The sequence below is a fragment of the Eublepharis macularius genome, chromosome 7 (assembly GCF_028583425.1).
Source record: "Eublepharis macularius isolate TG4126 chromosome 7, MPM_Emac_v1.0, whole genome shotgun sequence".
Taxonomy (NCBI): domain Eukaryota; kingdom Metazoa; phylum Chordata; class Lepidosauria; order Squamata; family Eublepharidae; genus Eublepharis; species Eublepharis macularius.
The window spans coordinates 143,991,113-144,011,662 of record NC_072796.1 but is presented as its reverse complement, the minus strand read 5'-3'; the positions used below and the strand labels follow the sequence as shown (position 1 = coordinate 144,011,662).

General features: G+C 61.7%; 1 protein-coding gene across 2 annotated transcripts in view; it reads right to left on the bottom strand.

The window, feature by feature from the left end:
- Positions 1-7,872, bottom strand: part of PLEC (plectin) — a 91,495-nt gene extending 83,623 nt beyond the window's left edge. For both annotated transcript variants that reach the window (XM_054985201.1, XM_054985202.1), the window contains exon 1: positions 7,677-7,872. In XM_054985201.1, the coding sequence (XP_054841176.1) occupies positions 7,677-7,866 (190 nt within the window). In that variant the 5' untranslated portion in view covers positions 7,867-7,872. The remainder of the gene's footprint in view (positions 1-7,676) is intronic.
- Positions 7,873-20,550: the final 12,678 nt, after the last annotated feature.

Below are 20,550 nucleotides of genomic sequence, written 5' to 3'. Positions count from 1 at the left end.
GAGAGGTTCAGGAGAGACAAAAGGAAATACTTCCGTACTCAATGAGTAATTTAATTGTAGAATTCACTGCCAGAGGATGCCGTGATGGCCAGAATGAAAATGGGAAGAGGGACTCTGGCATGCTGGCCCAGCAGGAAGGGTCAGTCTGTGTCCAGGGGTTCCAGGCCCACTTTGCCCCCCCCGCCCCCACCCCCAAGGCAGGCTGGCCTCTTCCCTGCCTGCCTGCCAAGAGGTCCCTCCATCCATCCAAGGTCTGCCTTCAAGGGGTCCCTCCCTAGAGCTGAACGTAATAGTATTCTACCGCCCCCTGGTGGAGGCCACTGTCACTGCCAGCATGCCCAAGCACAGGGCATCCGCCCCACACGCTCCACCCACGTACCCTCCAGCCTCCCACTGGCTCTGCCCACCAGCAGACCAGGCAAAGTTCTCAGAGGCAAGTCCCAAATGGCAATGCAGGGACTGGGCTGGCGTCACTCCAGTGGCCCCAGGGAACGTCTGTGGCTAAGGACAACCTGAGGCTCCCAAGTTACGGGGTGGGGGGTGGGGGTGGGATTAAGAGGCTGCTGAAAACATGCAGAGCAAAGCTGAGTGCAAAGCACCAACACAACACAAAATGAGGGAGCGCCACCGGAAGGGGGGCCACCGAGACGGCGTCCTGGGCCTCAGCAGCAGGAAACCAGCCAACCTCTACGCAAAAGAATAAATGGACACAAATCTGACATTAGAAATGGAAACGTCCAGAAACCAGCGGGAGAACACTTCAATCTACCAGGACATTCCATCAAAGACTTAAAGGTCGCTGTGGTTCAACAGAAACCTTTCAAAAACAAAATCCAAAGGGAGGCTGCTGAACTGGAATTCATATGCAAATCTGACTCTGTCAAGCTGGGACTGAATAGGGACTATGAATGGTTATCACATTATCACAGGTAACAGATTTCCTTTACAGAGGTGGGGTCTGGGGGAGCCCAGTGTCGCCTGGTGTGGGCTTTCGGGGACCACAGTTCTCTTTGTCAGATGCATCTGGCAGGGAGAGCTGTGGTTATCGAAGGCTTATACTACATAGTAATTGGATACTTTCCAAACAAACACGGCAAACTGATGTATTGTCGAAGGCTTTCACGGCCGGAGAACAATGGTTGTTGTGGGTTTTCCGGGCTGTATTGCCGTGGTCTTGGCATTGTAGTTCCTGACGTTTCGCCAGCAGCTGTGGCTGGCATCTTCCAGATGATGCCAGCCACAGCTGCTGGCGAAACGTCAGGAACTACAATGCCAAGACCATGGCAATACAGCCCGGAAAACCCACAACAACCAACGGCAAACTGACTCCACACCAAAAGGAGATGTTTACATTTACTAGCAAAGGAATGTTTGGGTTGCCTCCACGCTAATTGCATCCTGTCCCCTTGTGATATATGTCCCCTTCTTTCCCTCTCTCCCCTCCTCTTCTGTATGTGGCCAGTTTGGATCAGGCATCTGACGAAGAGAACTTGATTCTCGAAAGCTTATGCTACAATAAAATTGGTTAGTCTTAAAGGTGCTACTGGACTCTTTTTGATTTTGCTCGGCCCTTCGGCTCCCTCCCGAACACAGCGAGCCCAAGCAGACGGGGCAGAACTGCAGCCACAGGACCAGCAGAGCTCTCTAGCAAATACTCTACACTGCCCACAAACAGAAACAAACACCCCCGGGCACTCCAGGCCCGCAGAGGCCCGCCCAGCCACCGGTAGCACAGGGCGCCCCTCAGAGGGCAGCTCCGTGGGTGAAACACCGTCACTCCAAAGACTGTCAGTGAGCCTGGAGGGCCGTCTCCCGTGAGCAGCTGCTCCTCTTCACACAGAGAAGTTCCTGAGAAACGCTTTGGCCACATCCTCAAACCACACAGAAGGCAGACCCATAAAAGCCGCAATCCTGAGGAGGAGGAAGCCGTCCGGGGCCTGCGCCACTTCCCTACGAGTCCCTGGAGGCGCTCTGCAATTCACGGGCTTCCTGCCTAAGAGCCACTGGGCCTACACCACCATCCCTGCCGCAGAAGCCGTTTGTCCACCCGCTGCCCAAGACAGGCTCACCACCAGCACACTCCAGAGTCCAGGGAAGGGAGGGTCAGCCTCCCACGGACGGCCCTCTTACCACGGCATCTCCTCCCACAAGCCACAGGCAGGGACACAGGGAAAATAAAAAATGCTCAATGCACATTGCATCCCAAGAGACAAACAGTGAAGCCTCTCCCTGGCCCAAATGCTCCTGGCCTCTGTTGTTCTAAAGCAGCTTCAAAAACCTCCGTGCTTAATTAACTGTTTCCTATTCACTCTTTCCTTTGTGGTGGTGGGAGGGGCTTTAATTACAGAGTTTCTGTTTGACTGCAAAGTGCTCCCCCCTGTAATTTTAATTACCATCATTTTTACACTTAAGATAATAAATATATGTTTAAAGGTAAGGGGGAAAGGAGTAATCAAAATCTCCCCCCCCCACCCTGAAAAAGGAGCTGACTAAAGGCCCCGCAAGAACAGAGGACTCCGGATCCAGGAGGGAGGGAGGGAGGGAGGACGGAGCCCAGCGCCCAGAGGCAGCCCTGAGCCGCAGGCTTCACGGGCCAGTTGTGGGGAGCACGGGGGGGGGGGGTCAGCTGAAGGAGGCTTACTCCTAAGGAGGGCCTTTTTCTTGGGGGTGGCATTCCCAGGTTCCCCAGAGGAAGGGCAGTGCTCTCTCTCTCTTGAGGGCTCTGTGTAGCTCCCCCTTCTCTCCCATCTGCAGTGGGATGTGGAGCCGCCCCCACAGCACCATCTGACTGACTCATCCGAAATTGCTGGGGGTGGGGATGGTAAGCAGCGCTGCCTCCGGGATTTGCAGGCAGGCACTGGCAGCAGACACCCCCCCCCCAACACACACACACTGCCAGGACGCTGCTCCCTCTTCCTCCAGTCACTCCCACAAGGGCAGCTGGCAAGGCCCCCCCCCTCTGGTGGCATGAGCCTTGGTAGGTGCCCAGCAGTGCCAGACCAAGCGCTGCCTCGATGGATGGCAGGGCTTGGAAGCCCCTAGGGGAGCATTTCAGGGAGCATCCTTGTAGACTCTTCACATCAAACCGGCCCCATTTGTGGCTCTGCTGCTGGCTCAGCTTTGCCGAACGATCGAAGGAGCCCCCTGGGGCCAGGTAAGCCAGCTGAGATGAACACCTGAGCCACACCAGGACCGCAGCCCCAAGGGCATCTCTCTCGGTCTGTAAAGGAACTCCCCCCTGCCCCCTCCTCTTGGCCGGGCTCCAAGGATTCTGTGACAAGCCCCCAGCAGCCTGTGGCCAGGCCTGGAAGCTGCGGAAGGAGCCCCCAGCTAGGCTAGTATCTGCGCTGGCAGCGCGACGCTCTCGCTCACAGGCCTCTGCCTCCCCCTGCCTTCAACGTCCACATACACCACTGCACTCAGGATGCCAGACAGCACAACCACAGTCCCCTCCTCTACTGATATTTTGAGCCGGGCTATTCACATCACAACCATGTGGCCAGACTGCTGTCAATGCACTCTATGCGGGGCTGCCCTTGGGGGCTGTCCAGATGCTTCAGCTAAAACCCAAACACTCGGCGCAGGAGTACATGACACAATTTCCCCATGATGTGGGCCACATATGGCTCTGCCTCCTACGCAGCAAGCAGCCAAATGGAAAAGGCAGGGCCCCACTTCTCTCACACACATGCAGCCTGCGTGTCTCTGGGACACCCTTCCCTGCCTTCCTCATTTTGCCTCCTTCTCCTCAGAGGGCAGAAACTTTTTTGTCGAACCTCAGGTGCTTCCACGCCAGGATGATTTTTCATGGTTGTCTGGCGTAATGGAGACAAAGTAATCTATTTTCTCTCCATTTTTAGCCCTGGTTTCCCTTTCACAACTGATGTGTGACCCTCAGGATTCTTTGCCCTCCGTTTCAATGTTTTGTTTCTGAGCACCATGGGCAATGCTGCATAGAAATATCTCTTTAAAAAATATGTATTAAAAAGTATTTGCAGAGATGCCTCCAGACAATTCTGCCCCCCCCCGCCCTCCCTGAAAGGCAGGCTGAGCGGTGGGCGATTCTCTTCTTCTTTTTAAACCAACTGGCAGGAATAAAGTTGGCCGGCAGAGCCCATTTCCGCAGGGAGCTGCTTCTTGCGGTCATCAACACAGGAAATCAATAGAGCAACTGACTAGCAGTTGGCTGGTGACACTGCTTCCCCTCCAGACACGAGAGACCGCTCCTGCCCACAGCAATTTGCCCGGGAAACATCGAGCGGGGGGGGGGGGTGTTGCAATTTAAAATAAAGCAGGTTTTTATTGGAAGGAATGGTCTGTGAATGGCCTGGGCACAAAGGATGATTTCATGTAGAAACATGCAAGGAAAAAACCCACCAGCCCGGGGGGGTGGGGGTGGGGGGGCTGACATCTGAGAAATCCTTGGTGTGGAAAGTTCCCTGTGAAATCAGTTTCCTGGGCATCTCCGGCTCAGGCATCATTCGAGGTGCTGCATTTGACCTACACAGATGTAAACATGGAGGCCAGGCAGCCTGGGAGGAGGCAGATTCTCTGGCCCGCTTTCAATCTGGATTCAGACCTGTGGTTGGGATGGAAACAGCCTTGGTCAGGGCCGATGACTCTGACCAAGACAGAGGCAAGGGAAGTGTAACCCTCTGGATTCTCGGGCACTTTCCGTACCATCAATCATTGTGCCTCTCTGGAGTGGCTGGCTGGGAGTAGAGGGCACCATACGAAGGCAGTTCTGCTCTGACTTGACCCGCTGATTCCGGGAAGTGGCGTGGGGAAAATTGCTTCCTGGCCCATTTATGCTATGGGGTCCTGCAGTGTTCCATCTTGTTTCTCAGGCTATTTAACAGGTACATAACAATGATGGGAGGGGTCATCTGGGAAACTCGAGTCAGGGGCCACCAGTACAATGATGAAAACCAGCCTGGTGGGTCTGCCTACGATGGGATGGATCATAGAATCAAAGAACCTTGAGTTGGAAGGGTCTTACAGGCTGTCTAGCCCACCCCCCTGCCCAAAGCAGGAACAGCCTAAAGCATCTCCAACAAGGATTCGGGGAGGGCCAGGAAAGTGGAGCTCAGTCCAGGCAGGATTGAGGTGCTCTTGGTCGATGGAGAAGCTACTTGGGGACTGGGGGGAGTCCCTCTGCCCACGAGGGAGCAGCTTTGCAGCTTGGGGGTTCTGCTGGATCCTGTCCTACAGTCGGATGCCCAGGTCCACTCTGTGGTCACAGCGCCTTTTCTCATCTTCACGTGATACGTGTGACCTGGCCAAGGTAATCCATGGTCTGGTCATATCCAGGTTAGACTACTGGAGCACCCTTTTATGCGGGGCTACCCTTGAAAACGGTTTGGAAACATCAGTTGGTCCAAAACGGGGAAGCCGTTCTCCTGCAGGAAGGGCCGGATGCAGCATTCGTGGCACCCCAGCGCTGAAAGATCCGCAATGGCTGCCCAGCTGTTTCATGCCCGTTTCTTCCCCCGGGAATTTCCATTAAGGCCAGCCGCATAGAGGCAGTTCCTAGAGATCATCAAGCGAGCAAACCGCCCCCTCTGCTCTCAGGCTTCCCGGCGGTCCTCTGGAAATCTGAGCCGAGCCTTCCTGCGACCCCTGGGAAGGGACCAGGGCATCGTCCCAGCAGCCACGCCTTGTCATTCCTCTGGGCATTTTCCTCCTCCAGCTCCACCAAGCCACTCCTTTGTTCGGTCCCTCTGCCCCCAAAGCCAATGCTCCCGCGACAGGCGGCTCGTCCACTAGGAGGGCAAGCTCTCTCAGGCCCCCATGCAGCACAGCAGGTCCACTCCGCTCCAGAAACTGGGCCAGGCGGGACCCCGGGAGGGCAGTGCCCAAGGCCACGTGCCTCTCTCTGCCTGGCTTCCGTGGTTGTCCTGCCTCCTCCTTCCTCCCACCTTTCAGCTACTACAATGCAGAGGAAGGAGGAAGTAAGGCTAGGAGGCTTTGGGTTTGGGCTTCTGAAGGTCCGGCCCCCCTCCCCGGCCCCTGGCTCTTGCTTTAGGCCACATCGGGGCTTTATCAGGGTGTCTGCCTAGAGCCCTTCTCCCATCGGGCAGGAACCCAGCCTGGTGCTCAGCATTCAAACAGGGTCTTTGGAGGGCCCTGCCTTACCCTGCCTCTCAAGTGGGCTGTGCTCTCCTGACCCAGATCTTGAGATGGCGAGGCTGTGGGGAGGGACAGCCCCACTCACTGCGGGCGCTTCTAGAGAGAAGGCCTGAGAATAACAACGCCCCGAGGCCTGGACACCACAGCCCGCAAGGAGCATGCCACACCGGGGGGGGGCACTAGAGGGCCCACCCCCTTCCCCCCAGCCCCTGCCCTCTTGCAGGCTGGTCCCGCCAGAGGGGAAGGGCAGAGGCCGTGGGGGGGGGCCTGTTACAGTCTGACCTCTTCAGTAAAAAAAAAATGTAGGCAGTTGCTATCCTCCCCCACCCAAAGGGCATAAAATGGCCGCTGTTGCCTGGCAACAGGCGCTCCCCACTGCCCCATTAGAGGCTGAATGGCTCAGGAAGAGAAGCTCCAACTACTCGTCTGCATATTAGATGCCCTGGATTCATATTAATGGTTAATAAACAAGGTTTTGCTTGCAGCAGGGCCCATGCAAGAGGCAGAATGGCAATTCGGGGGGGGCGGGGGGCGGGAGGGGAATACGCCCCAGATTAGCACGGCCTCCTTCCTCTCTTTCATTTTTCTGAATCAGTTAATATTTGATATGTTGAGGAGCCATGCAAGCAAATATCCCTCCTCAGAGGAATAATGTTTAAAGAACAAGATTATGTGAATGGAGTGTACAAGTCTCTGAGGGCCAAGCCCTTTTTCTCTCCCAGTTTTGCCCCATCTGTTTGCCACAGGGCCAAAACCCTGAGCGGGGCCAGGTGGCACCCCGGGACTCCCTCGGAGGCAAGGGGTCTCAGGCATTCTTCCAGTGGGTTTCGGAAGGGAGAGGCCGCTCACGCCAGGCCCTGACCACAAGCAGCCGAGGGACCAAGGCAGCCCCTGCCCCTGTCAGCCGCCTTCGCTGACACCCCCCCCCCCGGAGAGAGGGGTAGTCCCTGGCACCAGGCGGGTGCTAGTGAGGAAGTGCCGGGACAGACGCAAGCCATCGACAACTGACGCGCCGCCACAGGCGCCTAGAAACACCCTGGCGGAGCCGAGGCCCAGGGCCCCGCAGGAGGCCAGGCCACGGAGGAAAGGGGCCTTTCTGGGACCGGCCGTGGCTTCTGGACTCCGCGACACCAGCCCCTACCCCAGACAGCTTCTCACAAGCAGCCTGCAGTCACAAGCAGCCTGCCCTGAGGTCTCTCAACAGCCACAGGGAGCAGAAGGGCCCCGTCCGCCCCCACAACTGGGCCCAGGTGGCCTCAGGGCGAGCGGAGGCACTGGGGGCCCGAATGACAGCAACACCACAGACCTCCTCAAGACTTCATCCCGCCCCCCCCGCCCCCGTGAGCATAATTATCTTCAACGAAGACGCAACACACACACACACCCCACCACAAAGGCCCTCAGGGCAAGCACCAGACAAAAACCGCAACACAACCTCCGGAGCCTCCTGCGCCCGGCCCGGCTCCCCCTCCCAACTCCCACACGGCCCAGGCCCACCCTGGCTAGCCCCTTCCCCGCTCCTGACTCGCCACCGGCGCCCCGCCTACCGGCAATGCGGAGGACGGCCCTCTCGGCAGGGTCCAGCACGGTGCCGTTGCCAGAGGCAGCCTTGGTCCTCTTGGTCCGCTGGTGCTTGGGGAGGTTCCAGGGCAGGGTGTCCCCCGGACTGGGCGACCCGCTGCTGCCGCTCGAGCTCTCCTCGGCTGTCCTAGGCTTCTCCTTCCGTAGGGCAGACATCACCTCCTACCAGGGGGAGCAAGAGAGTCAGGGCATGAGGAGGCCCCCCCCCCAGCTTCTGCCACACTCCGCCCTGCCCCTGCCCCCGGGGACGCTGCCTGACTTCCTGTGCCCCCGAGCTCTGGCTACCATGCAAGGCACAGTTCAACTGCTCTGGAGCAACGATCCACCCCCCTCCTGTGCCTCAGTGCTCCCCAGAGCAAAGGGTCCAGCAGGCGCCCACCACTGCCTCTCCCCGCCCTCCACACAGGAACCAGGAATTCAAAAGGGATGGCTCAAGAGGAGCAGCCAGCCGTGCCGGCCAGGCTCAGACCCGGAGAAGCCAGAAACCGAGAGCAGAGCCAGGCCACTCGGGAAAGTGAGCCAAGCTGTGCCCATTCCTAACTCCAGAAGCAGAACCAAAGCGGAGCCTCAGGGGGGGGGGGCGTGTCTTTCTTCCTTCCCCGACCCCAAATATTATAGTCCACAGGAGCAAAATCCATCAGCCCAGAAGGAAGGCATTTGGGGAACAGATCCGTGTTCTGGCCCCACAGAGGCAGCCTCCCTCAGGCCAGGCCGTTTGTCATGGGGAGGGGACCATCCGGACCCCCCTCCATGCACTACCAGCCCTTGAGTCAGTGGCCTGAAACGCATCTGCCCTCCAGCATCACAGCCTGAGAGCCAACACAGCGCTGCATACCTGGGGGAGAGCTGCGACCCTCTCGCTGACAGGGAACAATTGGGCCGAGAGGGGGCGCCTTGCCCAGGCCAGGCCGTGTGGTCACTGGGCATTAGGGGGGCCTGGCCAGGCCGCCCCCCCAGGCTTGCTTTTCAAGGGGGGGTCCAGCTCCCTTCCTCTCCAAAACGAAGGCCTGAAGTCCCGAGTGGTCTAAGCGAGCCACCAAACTCCAGGAAAGGGGCAGGAAGACTTTGGAAGCATCCAAGACTCCAGATGAAGGAAGGGGCCTGTGGTGGGACTTGACGCCTGCAGGCACCTCCCCCACTCCCGCCTGGACTATTAAAAGCCCCATTAGCCTAATCCCAGTGGTGAAGAGCCCCCCCCCCAAGGCTGTAGGACTACTGCCAGCCCCTCAGTCCCGTGCCTGACACGCCCCATCTCCTACAAGAAGTCTCCACGCCTGGCCCCCCCTTCACTCCTGCCTGCGCCTGGGTGAGGAGGGGTCCTTCAGCTGCGCCAGTTCTCAGGACGCCCCAAACTCTGGCCCCACAGAGAGCTCCACCTGCAGTCGGTGCTTCACCCTCCCCCCCACCCCGCCCTCCCAGAGCTGAGAGACCCTGGCACCCCTCCGCAGGCCTTGACACTGGAGCACTCCCCCCCCCGGCAGAGGCAGGGTCGGTCTCCCCCCACCTCAAGGACAGGCAGACAAATATTCATCACCCCTGACCCCCAAGCAAATGCCTCCGCAGGGCCACAAGTCAGCGCCTTCCTTGGCCTCCGCAGGGCCACCCCCAAGCCTTTGGGGGGCAGCAGTGGGCCCGGCTCCTCCCAGCCTTCAGCCGGGTGGCCCACGCGCCAGCCCCCTCCCAGCCCTCCCTGCCTTCAGAAGCTGGGGGTGGGGGGGATCTGACAGCTCCGGTTCCGCCTGCAGCTGAGCACCTCTCCGTTGCCATGGACACGCCAGCAGTAGAGGGAGGGGCGAGCAGAACAGCCCCCAGCCCCTCCCCAGGCACTAGTTCCCTGGCAGCAGAAGGGGGGAGGCATGCCCCCCCAGTGGGCTCAGCCAGTTCCCCCCCTCCTCTGAGAGGGATCTTCTTCCACCCCCAGGCCCCAGTCTGCCTCGCCCTGCTTCCCCCCTCCATGTCAGCCAGACTGGATGGCCAAGCCACGACCACCGGAACCAGTCCAGCAAGCTGGTGCTCTTGCCCAGCTGGACTAACCAGTCCCTGCCTCCCACCCCACCCCACCCCACCCCACCGCTCCTGCCTGGGTGCAGCACAGGCAGTGTGAGGCCTGGGATCGGCTGCCCACGCGTGTACCAACCACCCCCTGCCATGGCCACGCCACGCGCCTCGGCCAGCTGCTTTTACCAGGCAGTGACATTCTGCAGAATGCCAACCAGCCTTCAGCCGGGGCAGCCCACATGTCACCACTCCCTGCTTCTGCATCCATCCAGCAATTGCCAGCGACACCTGCTGCAGGCCCGAATTGCCCAGCAATGACCACAACGGTGCCTCCGCCTGCCCCCCGAGGCCCTGTCTCCCACCACAGTTGCCCCCCCCCAACGGCCAGGCACAGTCTGAGGGCCACTCACCGTCTCTTGGCAGCTGCACGGGCTGAGCTGCTCTGCACTTCCCCAGGAAGCATGGCAGGAAGCCCTGGCCGGGCATGAAGCAGTGGGCAGCAGGCAGGCAGCGTGGGAGGGGGCAATTCTGCCGGGCAGCCCAGCGCTGGGCAGGCGTCACACGGCTCCAGCAGTGGCCAGGGGACCTGGGCTTCCTCGGTTAGCAACATCCAGTGTTTTTGGCAGCGGAAGCTCCTCCTCCTCCTCCTCCTCCACTGAGCACTGCAGCTCTGGCAGGGCGTGTGTGTGTGTGTGTGTGTGTGTGTCTATCTCGCCTCCCCACCCGCCCAGCACTCAGCGGCAGCCTCATGAATTATTAACCGGGCGGGCAGCAAAAGAGCTCCCATTCAGCGCGCACAATGGAGGGAGCCCATCCGGCCACCACAATCGCTGCCTTGGCTGCCAACGACAGCAGCAGCCGGGGGCCCTTAACCCGTTCGCTGCCAGCCGAACAGACAGGAAAGCTCCCCAGAGGGCTCCTGTGGCCCTGCCACGGGGAACCAACACTGTCCCTGCTGCCCCAGCTGTTATCCTGCCCTGCCAGCCACACCAGCAAGGGGCAAAGAGGCCACGGTGCCAGCTGGAAACACGCTTCAATGGCCAGCACAGGAAGTGTTTGGGGCCTGCACTCTTCCAGGCCGTGCCCCAAGAGTGGCACCAACAAGGACAAAACCAGAAAACGGGGAGTCTCTTGCACCCCACGCTCAAGATCACATGTGGACGAGGCTGCCAGCACGCTGCCTGGGGGGGGAGGGGAGAGGGGGATGCCTCTTCCCCTGCACTCCAGGCCACAGGTGAGGCAGGAAGGGCTCTTAGAGACCGCCAGCCGCAGGACAGCCCCCGGGCCTAAGCAGCAGGCCGCTCCCCGAGGATGTTAGGCCACCCCTTCATTCTCTGTAAGGGCAACTTTTTCCTTGCACCTCCCGCCCCCCCCCCCAATGCTGCCGCCGCAAGGAAAACACACCGTTCCTTGCAGCGAGGAGGTTTCCCTGTTGCAGGTTCCCTTGTCAGGTCACCCTTCCAAAGACAGGAGCCCGGATGGAGCAAGTTAGCAGCCCTACGGTTGGCTACTCAACAGGTAGGGCAGATGCACCTGGCCACGGCAGTGAAGACCTCCCTCCCTCCCTCCCTGTCCCCGAGGCAAACCACACAGAGAGCTCCACACACAATGGCCCAACACTGCTCCGTCTGTGTGGTGCTGAGCACCGGCGCTTCCCAGTGCTAGCCACAGGTTTCTCTTGCCACACCACCCCTCCAAGCCTGGGGTCAGCCCCCTGCTCCTCCACCCATCCTCCTCAGAATGTGCTCGGGGGGCGAGGGTGACGGGTGTCTTTTCTTTGAGGGCCCACAAGAACCTGGGAAGCAGAGCGGGGCGAAACCCTGCCAGGATGCACAGCTGGGCCCCCTCTGGGAGCAGCACTGCAAAGCAAGGAGGAAGCGGACTGGTGCTTGCTCAGCGTAGGAGACACACAGACACCCCCCCTGCTGAGGCCGCAGCCTGGAAGAAGGCAAAGCTCCCTTCCAACTGACCCGGGCAGGAGCAGCTGTGGGTGGTCCTCAGCGTGCGCTTTACAACCACCCCCGGCCGCGGTCCTCTCTGCACAGAAAGGCCAGGAGCCCGGCAGCTTCAGATCCTATGAACCCGCTGATCCTGAAGGTGCCACATGGCTGCCCACGCTGGCATCACAGACAGCCGCTTGACAGGGGGAGAAGCCCCTGCTGACCCCACAGCCACCCACGGCCTCACACCAGGCAGGTCACGCGGGCAGGCCAGTGCCCACTCTGCTCCCTGCAGGGGGAAACGGGTGCCCTCCTGCCTCTCGGGCTGGCCCTTCGCAGCCCTGCCCAGAGCATCCTCCTCCGCCTCCGTTTACCTACAGGCTTCCTGCAACAGGAGCGGCAAGAGCACAGAGACAGGCTGAATGCGGCGGCCTCCTCCGAACTCCAGGGGCCCAATGCGGGCCAACGGCGAGGCAGGGCACTTGCACCAGAGCTGAAATGGCAGAGGTCAGGAAAGGGGGGAGGGCCGGAATGGGTCTGGCAGAGAGAACAAGGCCAGGCTGTCAGGGCCCGGCAGAGCCGCCGCACCCCACAGCCGTGGGCACAGACGCTCAGCAAGGCTGCCTGGCAGTGGCTAGATGGCACGACGTCCCTTGGAAAATCTCAAGCGAGAGCAAGAGGCAGAAGGAGCATCTTTGGGCTGGGGGGGGGTGAGGTGGAGGGGGTGAATGCTTTTTAGTTCTCTCCAGTATTGAGCTGTATGGATAGCCTCTTTTAGCAGTCCTTCAACTCCGTATTGGATCCTGGCTAATGCTCTGTCTTTGTAAACTTGTATTTATCTACCCTATGACATTGTTTATGGAAATGTCCTTGACACTGTATGGAAATGTCCTTGATACTGATTGTCCTAATCTCACACTACGTAATCCGTCTTGAGTCTCAGTGAGAAAGGAAGACTATAAATGACCTAAATAAATATGCAGAACCCCCCACGGAGACGGGTCAGGGAGGCATCAAGCCACGGCACTCCTCGCTCCTGGCTGCCCCAAGGACTCAGCAATGCCCTGAAGCCGAAGCACGGAGCCCCTTGAGTCCCTTCGCAGGCGGCTGTCTGGTCCCTGCCCAGCCTCCCCCTCAAATGCCACTCAGGTACGTGAACAGAAGGCAGGATCTTCTTCCCAACCCCGGCTCCCCGTGCCCAGCTGGGTTGTAAGCCGGACCTTGACACATTTCCTTGGGCTTGAGGTGCCAGCCCTCCCCCCATTGAGCAGCCAGGCTCCTTGTCCAGCCGTCAGGCAATCCTAGTGTAACGACCACATTGTTCGAATGACTACAACCACAAAGCCCACCCCCAGCCTCTTCACAGCGTCTTGTGACAACCACATTGTCGCACATGTAGGCACATGGGAATGACACCGCCTGTCACCACTACTGTGGAACGCTCCCCTCTGCCCCCAGCCCCCCCATCAACCCCATTTCTCGTCACTTCAGCACTGCTTTAAAAAGCTCTGTTGGGGGGTGCCTGGGAGCCAGGAGAGAAGCAGCAGCTTCGGGAAAGAATTCTTCCACCACTACCGGAGTACGTACAGTTAACATTCCAACAAGCAATGCTTTTAACGCAACTTTTACGCATTTTGACAGGAATCTGTAAGCACGCTGTGTGCTTCTGCTGAGGGCACCCCAGAGGCAACTACTGGCTGTGGGAGCCTCCAACCGCGCCTCACTCTTGTCTGGCCTGAGCTTCAGTTTAGCCCCCTGCTGCCTCTGGGCAGGTGCGGAGAATGTCTGCCGGCCCCTGGTGCTGGCGAAAAGGAGACTTGGAGCTGGGTGTCAGCCGTGGCCCTTCACTCCCACCCCCAGGGCGCCTCACCCCAAAGCCACTGGGCCACCTGCTCAGGCCCGTTCGTGACATTCATCTGGCTGGCGATTCCGGCTGCGTGGGCCCCTCAAGCCCGTGGGAGAGCCATCCAGTATTCTGAGCAGAGTTTATGTCCTCAGGAGCAAGAAGAAGAAGAAGGCCTCAGCCTGGCTCAGAACTGCTCCTCTGGTCAGCACACGTGGCAGAGCAGCGGCCCACTTTGGGGCCACAGAGAGGGGAGGAAGGGGTGCTGAGCCATGTGTTTAGTCCTCTTTGTTCCGAGTGCTTGGCCAGCAGGCTCCCCTGCTCCAAATGCCTGAGTAAAGCAAGGAGTGGAAGGGCCGCTGTGGGACGAGATGGCATCGGGACACTACGGAATGAGCCCTTTAGAAGCTCCAGACCCAGGGCACTGGCATGGGACAGAGCCAGTCCCACAGAGACCGGCTTCAGAGGTGCATCGCTCGGGAGTCTGGGCAAGCGCAAAATGCTGCGCCCCCTTCTCAGCCGGTAGCGAGTGGTACGGGCCTCGGTCGCAGTGTCACAACAGCAAGCTCATTTCCCAGTCTGCGTCCAGGCAAGCTTCCTGGGCCTCTTGTTGACTGTAGGAGCCGCTTTACTTGAAAGGGGACCATCTTGCTCTCTAGGGCCCTGCCCTCCAGCCTCTCTCCTGTGTTGGAGAGATCCCTTTGGGGAGGCTCGAGAGCGTCCGAGGCCAGAGTGGCAGCCCTGCTCTCCCTGCCCCCCCCAGAAGAGTTACGCAAAGCCCCCCCCCCCTCTGGTGAGCTGCTCCTCCTCGTCCTCCTCCTGGCCTCGGCTGGCAGCAATTGAGAGCTGTGGCTTTTGGAACGAACTGCAAAATGCGGCAGACTGCTTGCGACACCCATCACCTGTTGGCGGTTTGGCCAGTGAGATGGACGTCGTTGGGGGCTGAGCACTTGTGGGATGTTTTGAAAGTTCACTGTAATATTAATCAAAAAGAGTCCAGTAGCACCTTTAAGACTAACCAATAAAATTGGTTAGTCTTAAAGGTGCTACTGGACTCTTTTTGATTTTGCTACTACAGACTAACACGGCTAACTCCTCTGTAATGTTAATAACAACGTTCGATTTATATACTGTCCTTCAGGACAACTTAATGCCCACTCAGAGCGGTTTACAAAGTATGCCACAGAAACCTGCCGAGGGAGCCCTCAGAGGTGCAACAGGCAGCAGCCAGGCTTCCACGGCGTCGGCTGCAGGGACCGGGGCTGGCCTGGCTGGCTGCAGGCCTGCCTGTAGCCCAGTCCAAAGAGCTGGCTGCTCCCGCCCTGAAGGGCCACCGATGTCCACCCAGCAGCAGCAGCCCTCCGGGCCGTGATCCTCTCACGGAAAAGGGGCCCTCGCCAGCACTCTCTGAGCTTGCCACTGAGAACTGCCCGCCCTCTTCTTTCCTCGGAGGAGTTTAGCCCTGGGGCTCGGTGGGGGGGGGGGCGGGGGCAGGGGGGGGCGGCCGGTCTGCTGCTTCCCCTGCCAGTCTTAGTCTGGGTTTCTAGTTTGTTTCCTTTGGTTTCATTGTTCAGGCTGCAAATAACTCTGAAAGTGACACTCCTGAGACGGCTGATTTCATCGTTTATCCCGTGTATTTTTACCTCTGTTGTACCCCGCCCTGAGCCTGCTTGCAGGGGGGGGCGGGTTAAAAATCAAATAAATTAGAGTAAAGTAAAACACTGGAAGAGCCTGGGGGCTGCTCCCCACCGGAGCCATCCCGACCTGGGACAGCCCAGGTCACTGCCACCAGCAGCCCCCACCTCCCTAGAGACAGCCCCCCCCCCACCGCCCCCACGGACAAGCCGAGGCAGACATAAGCCATTGCTGCACATCTCGGAGCTGCCACCAGCAGCCGGAGCTCCAGCCCCAAGCGAGGTGTGCAGGTGCAAGCCCAGCCAGACCCAGGTGAGCCTGCTCCTTCTCCGGCCCCTTTGCCTCCCAGCCTGCCCCAGAGCGATGCCACCAGTCTGGGGCCACCACAGAAGAAGGGTCGGCACGGCTGATCTCAAAACGCAAGGGGTGAGGACGCACTTGGGCACACAGGGCAGTGGGCAGGGCCCAGGGCAGCCCCCCCCCGCACAGATCCCAGGCTGCCGTGAGTCCCAGACGCTGTGAACAGGAGGGTGGCTACGAGGAGACCCGAGCAGGGCAGCCCCGGAACCAGCTGACACGATGTCCCAGAAGCCGCTCAGAGGCCCCTTGGAGGAGCTGCTGCCCTCTTGCCGCAGCCGGTGTAGGCAACAGGCTACTTGGCCAGGGGCAAAGAAGGTCACAAAGTCAGCACTGATGGCGGGGGCGGGGAGAGCTGCTTCCTCCCCCCTCCTGGCCAAGCCAGGCTTAAGTCTCAGCGCCTGGCACAGATGCAGAATGGGTTTCCTATGGGAACGACCTCTCCCCCAAGACCCCGGGAGTGCTTCCTACCTGCCGCTTGGCTGGCCGCTGAGCAGAGAGGTGGGCCAGCTCCTTCCGGCCGGACAGCGTCTTCCCTCTGGAAGTCTTCTTCCGTCGCTTCTGTGAGAGACAAAAAGGAAAAGACCCATTGGACTGCAAGTGGCCCCCAAGGCCAAAGGCAGCCCAGGAAGCAACTCCAGGACACCCCTTGCCCACAGCACGCCGCCTTGTGTGGGTGAGCTTGGGAGCGCCACGGCTACACGCCAGCCTCTTCTGCCTGTGCTCCATACGACAGCCTCTGTGGAGAAGAGACTCCCCCATGAAGCGGCCGACTGACTGCAGGCACGCTGCCAGCCGCCGGCATGCCCAGGGAGAGAGGACCAATGGCCAGCAGAGCAGGCGACGCTGACTGGCCTCTCCCATGAATAGAGAGAGACGAGCCCCTTCCAGGCAAGGGACCTCTGGCAGAGGCTCTGGCCTCCGCGTCCCACTCGTAGGTCTTCCGGGGGTATTTGGCTGGCCTCTGTGGGGAAGAGAGCCCGGGGCTCACCCAGGAGGGCCCCACAGATGGTCTCTGGCTGTGGCCTTGCTGCTCTGTGGAGCAGACTTTGGGAAAGGGGGCAAGAAGAGGTGCTGTCTGGATGGGAAGGCTGGCAGTGCAACACAAGGCCAGCAGAGATGAGACGCAGCCCCGGGGGGGGGGGGGGGACACACCAGACAAGCAGCTGCAGAGGGGCTCAGGGGTTCTTACCTCCAAGGGGGCCTTTGCTCCTCCCAGCTGCTGACCTGGAAAAAACAGGAGATGCAGTCGGGGCTGGGCAGAAAGGAGACCCTGTATGCCGCTGAGGCAGCCTGAAAGCCCCACTGCTATGAGGAGCGGCACAGAGGAGATACAGAGAGGAGTTCTCTTTGATTCATTCCCTTATTTTTACAGCACTGATGTTCAGCTCGACGCTGCCATTATCATCAATGCCTACAGCCTGCAATGAAACTCCCACCCCCACCACACAGGGGCCTGGGGGGGGGGTCTGTCCCGGAGGCCTGTCAGTCTGTGAAAGCAGCAGAGGTTTCTCTTTGCGGGGGAGGGACGTGGCCCCCCTGCCAAATGATTACCCAGTCCCATGGCTCCTCCCCTCCCCCTCTGAAGAGCTGCAGCATTATTATGGGATGGAAAGGGACGTGGGGCAGAGGAGACAGCTGACCCCGAGTACCACGTGCCTGGAAGCAAGGCCTTCCTTGGGCAGCGGTTCAGTCACATCAGTAAAATGGGCACAAGGGCCCACCGACTAGGGAGCAGCAAGGATGCAGCCGAAAAGCAGGGCTGGCATGGGAAGGGGGGGGCAGTCAGCGGCATACAGCCCAGAGGAGGAGGAGGCAAGAATCCTCCACAAGGCTGTGGGGTGCAGGAGTGTGAGTCGCCCAAGGAGAACAGGGGTTCACAGAGGTTTTCCAACACAGAAAGCAGTCAAGGACTCACCAAAGCGGAGAAGATGCCAGGGACCAACAAGCCTGCTCCATTCCCACCCCACAAGCAGCCCAGAGCTGACTGCATCGTCAAGTCATCGGGCGCTGCCCAGCTAGGCACCCTTGCTGCCAGGCAAAGCAGCCCCCGGCAAGGCAGTGGGTGGGTGGGTGGGCCCAAGCACCTACCTGCCCAGAGACTAGGGGGCGGGCGCCCTCCCAGGGAACACAGCAGGAAGAGGGCCCAGACCCCCAGCGATCCCAGCACCAGGCCAGCCACCCAGGCAATGCGCAGCCACGCAGGGTCGCTCAGGGCCCCCGGGCCCAGGATGGCCATGCTCAGCCCAGAGGAGCTCTGCCACGCCACACCAGGCTGAGCGAGGCGGGCAGGCAGGCAGGGAGGGGGGGAGCCCCGGCCAGCCGGCCCCCTTAACCCTCGCTGGCCTGCCTGCTGGCCCAGATGGGTTCCAGATGTGCAGGGCCCACGGCCAGGCCGCTCCCCTCCCTGTGAGTCATCCGGGCTGTCTTTAGCCGCAGCAGGAATGGGATGCAGGGCCAGGAGCCCTTGTGGGGGGGGGCGACCTTCTCCCTCTCCCCTCCCCTGCTCACGGAGAACAGCGATGAGAATTTCCACTCCGACTGCCTCTCAGAGGGGTGGGGGAGGCCAGGAGCCCCACAGCAGCCGCCTGGCAAGAATCTGCTGGGCAAAGAGCTGCAGCTGAGAACTCCTGCCTGAGCAAAGGGGGGGGGGGCGCTAAAAAAGACCCTGCTCAGGTGCAGCAATTTGAGTTGCCGGGCGGCAGGCCTTACATTTGCTGGTAAGCAGTGCTCCGAGCTGAAGAAGGGTCTAGAACCAGAAAAGGTTTGAGTGGAGGCCCGGTTTGCCCCACAGAAGAGACCCCCCCCCCCGCTCTCTACGCCAAAGATGCCCTGGCCGAAGGCACACAGTTTACACCCCTTGCGATGTTTATTGAAATTCTCATGAAACCACCGGCTCAGGCCCTGCTGCAATCTGCCTCGAGTCTCAGTGAGCGAGGAGGCCTGGAAATGTCGTAAAGAAAGAAGGGCAGGCACCGGGCAACTCCCCCCGCTCCAGGCCGGCCTTTTTAGGGGTACATTTGAACTGCACGGGGCGGGGGCGGGGGCGGGGTAGGGGGCGCCTCTCCCGTCTACTGGTCAGTTTTCCGGCGGTGGCGGGAAGCGCCGTCAAGGCACAGCTGACGATGGGCCAGCCCGGCTGGGCTTGCAGGGCAAGAGGCGCTCAGAGGCGGGTCGCCGCCGCCCGGTCCTCCCTGCAGTGCTCCGTCCAAGTACTGCCCGAGGCCGACCCGGCGTCGCTCCCGAGCTCGGAGAGGTTACTCCGGCCGGGGCTCCGGGGCTCCGCCAGGAGAACTGAGCTCCTTGGGGGCCGCCGGAGGCCGCAGCCCCCTCCCCTCCGACAGGCGCCGCTGGGCAGCCGCGCAGGGGCGGGGGAGAACACGCGGCCGCCCCGGCCAGTCCCGCCGCAGCTTGCGGGCGTCGCGGGGCGAACATTCCTCCGGGCGGGCGGCGGCAGGCTGGCGGGGTCCTGCGGCCCGGACGGTCTCCGCGCCTCCGCTCGGGGAACGACCCGCAGCAGCGCTCCTCTGGCCAGGCCAGGGAGGAGGAGAGGCGGGGAGGCCGGAGCGCCCGCTTGGGGAGGCCGGAGCGGCCCGGGGCGGAGGAGCTGGCCCGCGCTTCCTGGCGCGGGGCGCACGTGGGAAACGGCGCGACGGCTCCGGGCGCCCTGCTGCTGCGCGCCCGTCGGCCTTCCTCGGGCCTGGCTCCCTGCAGAGGGGCGCGGGCTCAGCTGCAGGCAAAAGGCCCGGCAGGCCAGAGGAGAGCGGGAGCGCAGCCTTCGGGGCCGCCGGGCGCGCTCCTCCGAGCACGCCCTCGGGGCCACGGCCAGGCCTGGGCGCGCTTGGGCCTCCGGGGACACCCAGCGAGCCCGAGCGCCTGCCTCGCAGCCGCCGCCCGGGGGGAGACTGGCAGCGCAAAGGGCTCCGCGGCCGCGCCCGGGCCTGAGGGGCGCAGAGTGTGGCCCAGAGGCGGCGGGGCAGGGAGGAGCTGCTTGCCCTTCTCCCGCGACTGGCGCCCTTTGGCGGCCTCGCCCTGGCCTCTGCCGCTTCCCGGCCCGCACGCCCCAGGCGAAGCCAAGGCAGCCCCCGAGGGCCACGGGGGCCGCCGCAGCGTGGGCAGCGAGGGCCCCCAGCCCAGCCCAGCCCAGCCCTGCCCGGCAGCCGCGGCGCCACACCCACAGCTCAGCCTGGCTCCGCCCCCCAGGGAAAAGCGGCGCCGGGCGCGGCCCGTCTCTCTTCGCTGCCCCCGCGGAAAGCCGCTCCTGCCCTCAAACCCCAGCCCGCGCGGAGGGGGCAGGCGGCGGCGTCCAGTGGCGGGGCAGGGCAGGGCACCACCGCCGGCCTGCAAGGAGGCCCCGGGCGCGTCTTCAGCCCGGCCCAGCCCCAGCCCCTGCCCACACCTTCGCCGGCGGGCGCGGCGCTGCTGCCCCCGCGATGACCAGGGCGGGCACTGAACTCAGCCCCCTCCCACCTCAACGGACCCGCTCCTGCCTAACGGGGTGGGGCTGGGCATCCCCTCCCCAACGGCTCTTCCTAGAGGGCGCTTCAGGCCCAGGGGCCCACCCTCCCCCGGGCACCAGGCCCTGCGCGGGGCGGCCCTGGCTCGCGGCCTCCGCTCCCGTGGAAGAGGGCGGCGCTCGCCTCTCCCGGCCCCACCCCACGGGGCAGCCAACAGCCCCCTCCCCCTATGCTCGCCTCCGGGGGCAACAGCCCCTCCGCGCCCGCCCCGCGCCCCGCAACGTTCCCTTCCCCCCAGGCACGAGCAACCGGGCAGGAACGGCCCCAGGGCGCGCGCCTTCCGGGAGCAGCCGCCACGCAAGCGCCGGGAAGAGCCTCCCGCGCCCGGCGGCCCGCGTTCCATTGCGCCCCCCCCCCCCGCCGCCAAACCAGGAGGCGCCACACCCCTCCCCACCGGCTCGGCTGGAACAAGAGCGCCCCCACCTGGCCCCCAAGCAGGAGAGCAAGCGGCCGGCAAGCCTGCTGCTTCTGGGGGGGGGGGGCGCAAGAGAAGTCTGGCAGCAAGGACCCCCCCCCCCCCCCCGCCAACCCAGGCCCTGCCTGCCCCTTT